Source organism: Drosophila serrata, unplaced genomic scaffold, assembly GCF_035046125.1.
Source record: "Drosophila serrata isolate PLE 108 unplaced genomic scaffold, ASM3504612v1 contig_160, whole genome shotgun sequence".
Classification (NCBI taxonomy): Eukaryota; Metazoa; Arthropoda; class Insecta; order Diptera; family Drosophilidae; genus Drosophila; species Drosophila serrata.
Window position 1 is genome coordinate 925,821 of NW_028257058.1, and position 13,920 is coordinate 939,740.

Here is a 13,920-nt window from a genome sequence, read left to right on the forward strand (position 1 = left end):
TTTTAACTTCATTGATATTTTTATTGTGATTTTTATATAATGTATAACCGAAATTTTTCGTTTTCGGTGGGAATGCTTTAATGAAAGCAAAACCGTAATAAGATTATAACTTCCTATAATGAATATAACACAGGTATTTTTTCCTTAATTGGAGGAAACACAAAAAACACTCATGAAATAGTTGTTATTTAGGCATTTGTTTTTTTTCGATTGGATATGCACACAAGCAGCAAATATAGGACGTTGTAGCCTTTTACATTCATACATATATATATGTACATCATATGCATCCTTTAGTACAATTCTCTGTTTTGCTCCTATGTCAAGGCTTCAGAGATTATGATAATTAAATTAAGACGGTGTCCCTGAATTATATGCTACCGCGCCACATTCACTCGACTTCAGTTCGTTATAGGAAAATAGATATAGCTACATACATTTTCCATATAACACACATATGCATTAAGAAGTATATATAATGTCAAGATGCGTACATTATATGAGTTTTTAATGCACAGACATTATATTTTATACCTTGCCGAGAATTTCTATATTTCCATTTTAAGAATCAAGAGTCCAATCACTTTTACTTAAATAGGAAGGTTATGCTTGCTTGCTTTAAAGTTTTTTATATATATATATATCTTTGATTAAATGTTAACTTACACAGATACAAGTTTTGTTTTAAATATCTATGAACGCGATGAAGAAAAATAAATTTACGGGCATCATACAAAAAATTCTAAGTCCATTTTCGTCTATCAGTCGGATCCATATTATATATTATATGTATGTATAAATACATATACGTACATATATTTATACATACATATATGTATTATATTTTTCATCTTCACAACATGGTCTTTACTATTGAATCATTTTGAAGCTTTTGTTGGGTTTGTGTTTTATGGTCACAGAATGCGATATAGTCAAAGATGATCATTTTAATCATCAACAATGGAATAAACAAGAGATACATAATCAAAGTCCGCTTCTCGGCCGGATGGTCTTGCTTGATTTTGGCTAGTTTGGCGCCATTGCGAATTATTTGTGCTGCTGCTGCTGCTGTTGCCTACATTGCTAGAAGAGTTTCCACTACTCTTTGAACCAGAAACGGTATTTCCACTTCCCACCGTTCCACCGCCATTATTTGCTGCATTAACCGAACTCGTACCTGTGCTGGTTACACTTGAGACATTTGAAACATTTCCACCTCCACCAGCAGTAGAATTAAGTAGATTCGAACTGCTCACACTAGAGTTTGAGTTCGCATTGCTCCCAGAAGCACCGTTTCCACTGTTACTGCTATTGCCATTGCCACTGCCGCTGTTGCCATTTCCGTTGGTGGTGACGGTACTGCTATTTGATTGAGCCGAAGTGCTTGTATTACTTCCAGCACTCGAGTTTACCGAGGGAGTAGATCCGTGTTGTTGTGGTAAATGCTGCATTATGTTCTGCACTTCGTTATCGCTTGGAGATTCGGCAAATATAGTTGTGTTGGCCAGAACACAATTGTTTAAAGCCATTTGCGCCTTGTTGGCCTCTTCGCGCGTTGCATATTTACATAAGGCAATACCTTGGCTTAGATACAGATGAAAATTTATAAGGGGACCATGCTGCATACACAATGTACGTAATGTGGGCCCATCAATCTGAAAAATTGTAGATCTTAAAGTTAGTAATTGTTCAAGATATTGTTATTAAAAAAAAAAGAAATGATAAAAACCAAAGACGTCAACAATGTTCCATTTTGGCTTGTTTCGCCTACTAATAAATGAAGATCAATAATTTCAGTTTCAAAATGCAGTTTTAAAGTGGTATTTGAAAAAAATGGTTGCCTTTCTCCAACCGTTGAACGGATGGTCCATATGGTTTTAACGTTCTGAAATTACCAGAGCTCGCAAAAAAGTGTAGACTGTTTCTCGTTGCCTGGAAATAAGTGTCTTTTCCTGACTCTTTGCGAAAAGGCTCAGAGAACAACCGATTTATGTGTTTTTGAATGAGCTCGCTCGCGCTCAAAACGAAACCGTTTGTTACTGTTCTGTTTTTTTCCGGTTGTTCCAAAACAGTTTTGTCGTGTACAGTGAAGTAAAAGGCCTTTTGCGTATGTATTGATACACATTCACTCGCTCAGACAAGCAAATCGTAGTGTCTGTTTTGCAGACGAAATATATATGCGAACACGGTTTGCATTGAGTTTTTTGGTCAATCGGTCATTTGCTGACTCTCATTGTGCGAGTGTTTCTCGTTCCGCTTATTACGCACTGCTCATTAAAAGAGCGACATATGTACAAAGAGTTCAACGAAAAGCGCTTAACATTAATACAAATTAATAAAGACAGCAGGTCTCCTGCTAAGTGCAAGAGCACGACAGTATGAACTTTTTCGGTTGTGCTCGCAACGAGAGCGCAAGAAGAAAAGCGGTCGACAGTTTTTGCGAGCTCTGCCTTGTTCTCCGTCTGCTTTACATCCGAATTTGATGGACTTGTTTTGACGATAGTATTTCGGTGCAACTCTGAAATCTCCTTCTTGTCGGTGAAATTTAGAAATGACCATTTACTACGAAAATGTAAAGATGACAAGAAACTAGTGGACTATGGAAGGAGCCAAAGTTCGAAGTATGCCAGTGTTTTCTGGTATATTCTAGCCCTAAATTGTCTCGAATTGCTACTTTTTATATATTTCCCATTTCTGCTTTATTTTGAATAGATTTTGTGGCCTATACCACAATGCACACTTTTTGTTAGAGAAAAATCATTCGAGAACTTCCAAATCCTTGTCATCTAATGTATAATCTAATTTTCCTTGAGTTCTCGATTTGTTGATCTTGTGTTTATTAACTTCCCATTCACTTCGCGTGTTCATGCAGCTATTCAAATTTGTGTAGTTAATTGAGTTTATTTCTCAAAACCTGCAAAAAGGCCTTTTCTGCAGGGGACTTTACAATCAGCTCCTGGCTGTGCTACAACATCATGCACGCCAAGTGTATTGGTGTTGCACGTTGGACGTTGGACGATGTGAAGAAAAAATCGGCATTTTATCAAGTTTTCGTAAAACTTTTGAAATATTCTTGGCGCTGGACACCAATTTTAAATGAGTCTCCGAGGCGCAAAAAAAACACTATTGGTGGGCATGTAGACGGACCCGGAACGGGCTCTCAGCAGCAGCCTCCTTCCTCACAGTCCTCGACCTCAGCATTAATTCCAAGAGTGCTGAGATCGAATGTGCCGCAGGAGTGCTCGCACCGCCGTTTTGTCCCCTGAGGTGTCGCAAATATTGACCCCTCAAAGTCCCGTGAATACTGATATATCTGCCCAGGGTGTTAGTCCGGGAATACCGGGATATTTCATCTTTTAAAACAAATGTCCCTAACGAACTTTTTAACACTATTTGCTTTACCAACTTCTGGCCAGAATACGTTGTTGTTAAGGAATTCGAAGCGAAGAAAAAGAAAAAGCGCCCTGCAGGAATAACTCTTCCCAGGCCTGATCATACCACTGCGCATTCTACGTCTTCCAATCTCGACCCAAAAAGCTAACCTACTCCCTATGTATTTCCTAGCAGAATGCAAGAGGCTTACGTAGTAAGCTTCCTAACTTGTGTTCTAAAAGCCTTTCGTTTGCTTCTCAGGTTATTGTGCTCACAGAAACCTGGTTAAAGCCGGAGATTCTGAGATATCGGCTAGATCGCGCGGGGATGGAGTTCTTATAGCGGTTGACTCCTCACTCACGTCAGAATTATTAACTTTCGAGGAATGCAACGATGTTGAATTCCTCTGTGTGAATCCATCTATCAAAGGTAGCCCCATTTTTATTACATGTTCCTACATACCTCCATTCTCGGAACTTTCTATTTATTGGAATCACCTTTCCGCTCACATGGTTTCCAGTAGACTTTTGGATAAAGACCAGTTGGTAGTCCTAGGTGATTTTAATATCCCTGGTGCTATTTGGTGCTCAAATAATTCCACCAATACTCTCCTAGCTTCTACACAACATGACTTTATCGCTGGCTTGTTCGACATTTCGCTGTCTCAAGTCAAGCATGTGCAAAATTCATCTCTGGTCCTGCGAGAGTCAATTTAGCAAGGGTGGCGCCTCTGACGCAGCCCGAAGATCCATATCATCCTACTTTCGATGTGTTTCTTAATATTGGATCTGACTTACAGAATATATCTGACTGTCAAGCCAAAAAAGTTCTGTTTTCACAAGACGGACTTTGAACGGCTGAATATTGGTATATATGAGTTCAATTGGTCCGATCTATGTGCACTGACATGGCAGTTGCCGTGGATATTTTTTACAATGCCATGAATTAATTTTTTACTGAATGTGTTCAGTTTTACCATCCGCCAATCTCGAATAAACCGCCGTGGTTTACTAAAGAATTGAGCCGACTTAAAAATACAAAATCTAGGCTGTATGCTAAATTTAAATTCACCGGTTCTTAATCTGCCCTTTCATCTTTTTTTATCAGCTCGGTCAAACTTTACTGTGCTGAACGCGCAGTTTTATAAAAACTATTTAACTCGTTGAAGGGCCCAGTTCTCACAGGACCCAAAACTTTTTTATAACTTTGTTAACACTAAACGTAAGCCTAAAACAAATCCTCGCTTTCATCTGGTAGCGCGCCAGTAATAATTTCCTCTTACTGTTTTCTATATTTCCTATCGCGCCTACTAACACTTAACCCAACAGGCACGTCCCTGGTTTCATACGGGCCACTTGAATGTACTGACCGTACTGCATCAACGTCCATATTCATTTTAATATAGGGCCAACAATCTGCCGTAAGCTGTATGTTTTCTGTTATTGAACAGCCCAAAATAGTTCTTAACTTATGGTTGGGAAGCTGGAGTTAACGCAATGAAATACCATTAAAGCGTATAATCTGCGACTTTCAAAAAGAAATGTATGGATATGGAAAGTTCCTAATACGAAGGGCAAATTGAGTTATTATTGGCCGAGATGGCTTTTGGGAGAGGTGAAAAAGTCCATAAGGGGACTGATGCAGGAAGGATTTATCACAAGACCCGTTACTAAAATTTGTCTCTTGGAAAGAATAAAGTCTTTTGACAAAAAGAAGCTGACCGACCATGAGCCAAAAAGACAAACTAGGGCAACATCAGTAATTTCCAAGATCGGTTTTGTCATGGCGATGTTGTTGTTTATATTGAGCTGTAAATTTTCTAGGGCATTGCATACAAGTTTAAAAACAAGTTATTTAATAGAGGATACATAAAACTACAGTAACAGATTAGGATCCTCTAGAAGATGTTGTAAGTACTTTTTGGAATTTATAATTTGAAATGTACATATTTTAGAATGATTACAAAAAGGTAACGAAAAAGGTTTAAGAAAGGCTTCATAGCTTTGAAGAGCAATGTAGTCTAGTTTTAAATAATATGCAATTAGTTATCGGAACTAGAAGAATACAATAAATAAATGCAGTCAAGATCCTGCATCAAGCGTGTCCCATTTTCCCGTTCGGAAAACACAGACAAGACTCTCTGACAAACCTTAAACTTTGGAGCCTTCTATATTTCAATTGTTCATTGCCATCTTTGTTTACATTTTCATAGTGAATGCTCAAATTTTCACAGCCTAGAAGAATTCAGAGTTCGCCTAAGAACCGGCAAAACAAGTCCATCAAATTTGAATGAACAACCGATAAGGAACAAAATGCAAAATTTCGGAACGGCAAAACCTTATGAACCATCCGTTCAACGGATATAGGAGGCAGATGGGTCTCTGTGAAAAGACCCTATAACTTAAATTCATTATACATATTATACACGTTTTCAAACCATACCTGAGCTGTTAGATTTTTAAGTAGTAACCAACTGGAGCCCCATGCAGATGAATTGCCGCTAGAAGAAGTCCAAGTTGCATTTGTTGTTTGGCCACCTCCACTTCGTGGGGTCTGCTGTAGCCAGCCATTTGCTGTTGAAGAAGGTGTGGACGATGTGCTACCGACACCGTTGCCAGATTTATTTGCAGCGACAGTCAATCCGGGCGGCGGACCCCGCGACGAAGATTTATTTAAAGGGCTTGTCCAAAGCTCTGAGGTGGCAGCGCATTGTTGAGTGTTGTCCGACCAACTATGATTTCAAATATAATTGTGTAATTGTGCAGATTAATAAATCAAAAATCACTTTTTACCTTGGAAAATTTTGATTTGGATTAAAACTCCATGTAGATGACGATAAACTTAATGGCGGCAAGTCAGTCGGTGAGTTTTTGCTTGTAGCTGTCGTTGTAGTATTGGTGAATAATATGTTGTCAGCATCTTTTGGCGTCGGATTGATGGATAAGGGAGATCGTGCCACGCTACCAGGTGTAATGCTGGGATCATCTTCTATGCTCTTAATCTGAGAACCCTTAGAAAGCAAACATCTGCTTGGGATATGCTTTGAATTTATTGAAAAGTGTTGAGTATTACCTTCCAAGGTTTCCCCGGCTCAAACTCTTGTACCAAATCGGTGTATGCAGTTGCTGCTGCTGCTGCCGAACTTGGCTGCTGATGAGCAACTACTGACCAGTCTTTATTCTCATTATCAGATGTAGGATCGGGCCAACCGTCAGCTATGTTGCGACCAGTTGACCAAGTACTAAGAAAGAAAATAATAATTAGCAAGTAATTCATTATATTGATTATTTTCACTCGATTTTCAGCTCGCCGATTTTTGAATTTCTTATAAAGTATTTAATATAATGCAATCTAAACCATTTTGTTCATACTCACCCATCATTTTGTAAGCCCAAGGAGGTAACATTGCTTGAATTACTTGTCAAATTTTGCTTTGTGGCACCGGGAGCACGTGAAAAATCTGAACTATCCGGATTTATTATGATATCCTTGTCTAATACTGGAAGCTTCCACTGATTTAAACGGGATTGTTGATTGGACGCACCTTGGTAGCCACCAGATGACTGTATAAAATTATTTCCAATTATTTTAATAATAATATGAAATTATTAATTATTTACTTGCCTTATTTAAATTGAGCTCGGTAAAGTTATTTTGCAAATTATTAATCGCGTCGTGACCCCTAAGATAATCATTGTTAGAAGTATTCATATGTGCCGGGGGATGTTGTTGCGGTTGTTGTTGCTGTTGCTGCTGTTGTGAATTTGGTTGCATATTTTGCTGCTGTTGTTGTTGCTTAACATACACCGCCTGTTGTGCATTTATTTGGTTTTGTAAATTTTGAATTTGCTGCTTGTACTTGGAAATGGCCACATTAACCGCCATTGGATTTGCATTCCCGCCACGAGCAAGCGACTGCTGGGCAGCTTGAAGGTGCTAATAAAATAAATAAACAATATATAATTAAAACATGAAAAGAAGCTAACTTCGGAATGCCGAGGTTTGTGTACCCTTGCAGATTGCAAATCGATCACCAATAATTAGTACTATATATTTTTATAAGTTTCAAACCGAAATTCTAATATGTTGAAAACTGAATAAGATATACATTTTTATACCCTTGCAGGGTATAATAATTTCAGTCAGAAGTTTGCAACGCAGTGAAGGAGGCACCTCCGTTTATATAAAGTATATATATTCTTGATCAGGATCAATAGCCGAGTCGATCTAGCCATGTCCGTCTGTCCGTCTGTCCTTCTGTCCTTCTGTCCGTCTGCCCGTCTGTCCGCCTGTCCGTTTCTAAGCAAACTAGTCTCTCAGTTTTGAAGCTATCTGAATGAAACTTTGTGGTTAGCCTTCTATATACTCTCACTCGTATATATGTCGGAACGGGCCGGATCGGACGACTATATCCTATAGCTGCCTTAGGAACGATCGGAAAATTTTTACAAAAAAAATGTTAACTTTTTCAGTTTTCAATAGAATTGGTTCAAATTTGAGATATAGCCATTTTACTATACTCTATGAAATTTTATGAAAATCGGACTACTATATCATATAGCTCCCATAGGAACGATCGAGAAATTAATACAATTAAATTTATAACTTTTTCAGTTTTCAGCTGATTTTCAAATCATTTTCAAATTTGAGGTATAGCCATTTTATTTAAGTCTTAAATTTTGTGTCAAATTTCATGAAAATCGGACGACTGTATCATATAGGTGCCATACAAACGATCGTTTGATGTTGAGGAAAAATGCAAATCAGTGAATGTAAAATTGCAAATATAATATGTATAGGTGAATGAAATGAAAGCAGGTATTCATTGTTTTTTAACACAAATATATATAATTTATATTGTATGGATTCCTATTCATAGAAGTTCTATCTGCAAGGGTATATAAACTTCGGCGTGTTAGCTTCCTTTCTTGTTATTTTATTTTTTAATTTTCCTATTGTTCCTTGGCAACTTTTTGATATAGTCGTACTGCTCTTTCCGACTTACATATATATTAACAAGAAAGAAAGCTAACTTCGGCAAACCAACGTTTATATAGCCTTGCAGATTGCAATTCGATCATTAGTAATATAACACAATATAAATTATATAATTATATCAAATAGTTGCCATAGAACGATCGTTTACTGTAGACGAAAACGAAAAACTGTGACTGTAAAACTGTAAATATAGTTTATATACACACAAATATAAAAAATGTTTTTATCAATGTAATGCCTTCTTTGGTTATATTCACCTATACATACTTTATTTAATACATTTTATTGTATTATAATTATATTCTTTATTATCGAATTGCAATCTGCCGGGTTATACAAATTTTTGCGTGTCGACGTTAGCTGCCTTTCTTGTTTCTATTAATTTCCTTATTATTCCTATGGCAGCTTTCTGATATAGTCGTCCGATCCGACCCGTTCAGTCTTATATTCTAGTCTGACAATATAGAAGACTAACTGCAAAGTGCCATTTAGAAACCTTCAAAACTGAGGGTCTAGTTAGGGTTGAAACGGACACGGACGGACAGGGCTAGATAGACTCGGCTGTTGATGCTGATCAAAAATATATATACTTCATAGAGTCGGATATGACTCCTGTCTCTTTCTTCGCAATGAATGCAGAACAGTCAGTGATCGTAACGAGACTTCTATATCGAAGTCCGTTAGAAACTTTTGTACAGCTGTTTTAAGTTTTCCCCCTAAACTTACCTTAATATTGCTAAGTAATTGGTTCAACAGATTCAATGTTGTTTGTGTTAGCGGCTGAGTTAATATCTGACTGGATATGAACCCGCTGTGAATGGCCAATTGTATTTGCTGGCCTAACATCCGTATCTGCTGTCCTGACGGCTGTTGATTGTTTGTATTTGCCGATGTTAAATTAACAGGAGCTACGCCTGCCCCTGCTGCTACGCCAACTCCAACTCCAGCTCCTCCGACCACTCCTGCTGCATTTGATGTATTTTGTTGGCCACCAAATCCCACAGATACCACCGAAGATACCGCATTTCCAACAACCGGTTGAGGGCCATGTGGTCCTCCACCTTGATTTAAATACTTTTGCACTTGCAAGGCGGTCATATTGTTGGCATTGTTATTGCCACCGCTAGTAACAGCTGTATTACTCATATTATTCATTGGATTATTCTGCAAGAAAATAAAAAAATATTCTGGGTAAAATATGTATCCGAAAAAAAAATGAAAGGAAGCTAACTTCGACACGCCGAAGATTGTATACCCTTGGAGATTGCTAATAGATCTCATTAATAATACTATATAAATTACATATATTTATGATAAAAACTAAGGAAGTATTGCCTTTTTTTAAGTACAGTCTCCTTTACATATTATATTTATAGTTTTGCATTCATAGTTTTGCATTTTCCTCAGCTATATGATATATCTAATTTTCATAAATTATGAATAAAAAAAAATATATATGTAGCTCCTGAGTAGATGAAAATTATTACAAAACTATGAGTTATAATTTTTTTTTTTTGAATTAATTTCTTAATTGTTCCTATGGCCTCTATATATTATGGTTGTACGAATTGTATAAGATTAAAACAGAAATTCTATAATAATGAAGTGTCTATGGCTCAAATTAGATGAAAATATGTTAAAAAAATGAAGTTATATTATTTCAACAAATTTTCGATCGTTCCTATGACAGCGATATGGAATAGCTGTCCAATCCGACCCGTTCCAATTTATATACGAGTGAAAGTATACAAAAAACGAACGGAAAAGTATCATTCAGATAGCTTTTAAGCTGAGAGAGTAGTTTGCATAGAAACAGACAGACGGACATGGCTAGATCGATTCGGCTGTTAGTGCTGATCAAGAATAAAGCTACTTTATAGAGTCGGAAGTGTCTCTTCACTGCGTTGGAAGCTTCCGACTAAAATTATAAAACCCTGAAAGGGTATATAGAGTAACAAAAGGAAAAAATCGAACTATGGCTAAATCTGCAGGTGCAGGCCTTTTTTTGTGCTTACATGAGAAAACCCTATTGAAGGCTGCTGTCCTCCGCTGCCAACAACTGGATATCGTCCAGCGAATCCGCCTCCTCCACCACTCCCTCCTGTCGCTGTGCCCGAGTGGTCGGAGTAGGAGGATCCGACAAGCCCGTCATCGTGTTGCTGCTGTCGCCGCCACCCGTCCATGGCCAACGATGATGTTGAGGATGTTCCGATGCGCAACATATCGGCTGCCTCCTCAATATTCATATTCGCTGTGATTAATGCGCGTTCGACATCTTCTTTTTTGAAGCCATTCTCGACGAGAATTCTATACTGTTTACTTTGCTTAATCATATCAGAGTTGATCACATTAACCATTCCAACGAGCTTTTGCTGTTGTTGGGTTTTGCCAATGATTCCACTAACCCCATGTGGATTCCAATCGTTGCCGAGTTCCACAACACCATCCATAGTTCCAACACCGGCACCGCTCCATCCGGATGTAGATGCTTTGCTTGGCTTATTATTACTTCCCCAATCGCTCCAAGATTGATTGGCCTTCTCATCCGACCAATTGTTGACAGAGGAAACACTACTGGTTGCGCCATGGGCATCATCACCCCAAGTATTAGTCACTACCCCTGAAGGATTCCTTACACCACCGCTCTGCATCCACATATTACTATCCGGTTTATGTTGTGCTGCTAATCGAGATTGTGGTCCAACTACAACACTGGTCATGGGATTAGCTCCAACTGTTGGAACATTGCCACGCATTAAGTGGCTGCCACGTCCACCAATTGAATCCGTCATATCCTTCCAATGACCACCACCGCCGGCAGCAGCTGGGGTGACAACACGACCTTGCTGCTGTTGTCCCCACAACGAGGTACCATCGTCATAGTTGGGTATACTTCTTCTTTGTGGCGGTGGTGATGGCTCTTCCCATCCTGAAATCTGCTTCGATATGTCTTTCACAACACCAACGCCCTGGGTTGGTGGACCCCACTGCGAGGTTATATTGTTAGATACGGAATTGGGACCAGGACCAGGACCTCCTCCAGTGGTTCCAACTCCAGTTGGAGCTGCCATTTTATTCAAGTTCTGCATATTTTGGCTATGCGAGATTTGAGCATGGTGTCCCCACATTTCGGATGTGCCATTAAGACGACCAGAGATTCCTCGGGGATCACCGCGTATGGGATCTCGCATTGGATCAACAATCATGCGAATATCGCGTGGATCGTTCGAAGATGCTCCTCCTCCTCCACTGCCATTACCGCCACGATGATCCACCACCACACTGCGAATATCCATCGAACCGGCGCCAGCGCTGTTTCCTCCACCACCTCCTCCAGCCAGTGGACGAATTTCACGAGGATCGCCCCAACCGTTGCCTGTATTTGTGGCATTGCTGCCACCGCTCCCAGGAACGACTCCACCTGGAGTTCCTGATAGGTTTCCAGAACCACTAGCACCTGAAAAAGATAAAAAGGGTTAGGGGGTTGAACTTGTCACAGTCTGCACATCAAATGTGCGCATCTAGACCTATTCGTTTGTTAATGATGGTAATAAAAAATAAATGAATGAGTGTATTTAATGATATCTTACCAGCTGCTCCAATTCCGACGCCAATCACATTTTGTCCCCACTGTGGTGGTCCACCAGATGAGACAACGACACCACCGGGTCCCACATTTACTCCACCATTACCGCCGCCTTGATTCACGACTTGGCCCACTGTCGGTCCAGATCCGGCGACGTTATTGATCCCCGATGACCCTCCCGTCCAAACACTACTACTGTCCGCTCCATCATCATCTTCACCCCAAGTTCCGCCCAAGTTGGACGATGGCGTATGACCCCATGAGGGCTTTGGAACTTGCTGAGCCGTTGGCTGACCGCCATTTCTTAAATTCGACTCCCACAAGTCGGTACCATTGTTAATGCTGGGCTTCCACATAGGCGGTCCACCGCTTGCATCCTTATTGGTTGGTTCCGGTGAACTGGGCACTTCCCAATTTGTATCCTGATTGACATGCTGACATCCCCACCCATCTTGGGCAAATAGTGCTTCGCGCATAGTGTTAAAATGCTCCAACTTCAACTGCTGTTCTTTTGCTTCATCAACTATTCCAGCCTTAAATAGGTTGAAAACGTCATTATCGATGGCAATTATTGCAATTTTTAAAGCGAACTATCAGAATGTTTTATATATCTTGTTCCTTTTGCTTGTTTTCTCCCTTTCTTGACTACTGTTTTTTAAATAAATAGAATATTATAAAAGGCAAGATCAATCAATAAAGTAATAATAAATAAACTGGATAAGAAATCAAATGCTTAGATTTTTACTATTTGAACTTTTCAGGATTTATTTAATACGTCTTTTAGTATCCCGACTATTAAGGTGTATACATTATTTGGAAAGATATGTACGAATAATTCGCTCTGTACATATGAATGTACATGTGTACATTTATTTAAGAACCATGGCATACACACAACTATTTTCGGTACATACGTATGTATGTATGTACACTTATGTATTTATAAGGAGCTTATTTGACAACTCTGGTCACAGGCCGCGTCGCGTCATTGACGCAATCAACCTATTTTAACTCTACCTTTCCTTTGTAAAATATACACACTTAAATACATATATGTACATATCGTAATGGCCAGTAAACATACTAAACATACTATTCGTAAATGCATCTACCAAAATCTAAATGAACAAAATTGTTTATTACACTTATAAACGTCTGTATTTGTACACATATATATAAATACATTCCTGTATAAGGCTATGTATGTATGTACCTATGTACACAAGTTAATTTTCTTCTGTTAACTTAGTATATTTGCGTGTCGCTGCTACATGTACATACGTATGTACATACACATACACAAATACAAGCAAAGACCAGAAAAAAATACAAAATGGAGATCCGAACCAACAACAATAAAAACGAAGTGTTTTTAATACGGTAAAATCATTAGATATAAAATGTATAACAATTAACAGTAGGGTACATTTGGCTTTTAAAATAATTGCACATTTTTTGTGCCTAGTATCAAAACTAAAAATTGCTTATTTTCTACGCCTGCCTGTATGTATGTACATGTATATACGGCCAAGCCACTTAAGACGATTTCAGTGTGTATAGGTAGGTAACAGACGTGACATACACACACAAACATAACGGAATCAATACGTTTTTATTTTTAAGTTTAAACGACAAATTTCAAATATTTTATGTTTAATATGTTTCTTAGCAATGCATACAAATTTATATAAAATATTACATTTGCGATGTAATTTAAAGGTTCCGACGGTACGTTTAACGACGGGGACGGTACAAGTTACTAGTGTTTTCAACGAAACACACACAGCTTTGATTTTGCTTGCAGTGATGCCACCTGGACTACAAAGAAAGTGTTTAAAAGTGTTGTCTATAATGTACATTGTAAGCCAAGAATATTCGTATTTATTGTTTACACAAGTACTCATTTTAAAATTTAGGAAAATAATTATCAATTTGTCGTTAAAGTTGCCATACATACATAGTAC

General features: G+C 38.4%; 2 protein-coding genes across 22 annotated transcripts in view; one reads left to right on the forward strand and one right to left on the reverse strand.

The window, feature by feature from the left end:
- Positions 1 to 13,920, reverse strand: part of gw (trinucleotide repeat containing adaptor protein gawky) — a 14,416-nt gene continuing 496 nt past the window's right edge. For 3 of the 21 annotated variants that reach the window (XM_020954327.2, XM_086826591.1, XM_086826590.1), the window contains 9 exons: positions 11,961 to 12,489; positions 10,386 to 11,827; positions 9,097 to 9,534; positions 6,997 to 7,308; positions 6,748 to 6,935; positions 6,445 to 6,613; positions 6,165 to 6,382; positions 5,815 to 6,103; positions 1 to 1,655 (listed from right to left, as the gene is read on the reverse strand). In XM_020954327.2, coding sequence (XP_020809986.1) covers positions 948 to 1,655; positions 5,815 to 6,103; positions 6,165 to 6,382; positions 6,445 to 6,613; positions 6,748 to 6,935; positions 6,997 to 7,308; positions 9,097 to 9,534; positions 10,386 to 11,827; positions 11,961 to 12,432 — 4,236 coding nt within the window. In that variant the 5' untranslated portion in view covers positions 12,433 to 12,489 and the 3' untranslated portion in view covers positions 1 to 947. Of the gene's footprint in view, positions 1,656 to 5,814; positions 6,104 to 6,164; positions 6,383 to 6,444; positions 6,614 to 6,747; positions 6,936 to 6,996; positions 7,309 to 9,096; positions 9,535 to 10,385; positions 11,828 to 11,960; positions 12,605 to 13,538; positions 13,882 to 13,920 lie in introns of those variants that run through there. The other 18 variants (XM_086826581.1, XM_086826584.1, XM_086826583.1 and 15 more) reach the window with 12 other exon arrangements.
- The window catches only part of Ank (Ankyrin), a 23,137-nt gene continuing 22,784 nt past the window's right edge, over positions 13,568 to 13,920 (forward strand). Inside the window, exon 1 of the mRNA XM_086826576.1 lies at positions 13,568 to 13,816. The gene's annotated coding sequence lies outside the window, so the exon portion shown is untranslated. The remainder of the gene's footprint in view (positions 13,817 to 13,920) is intronic.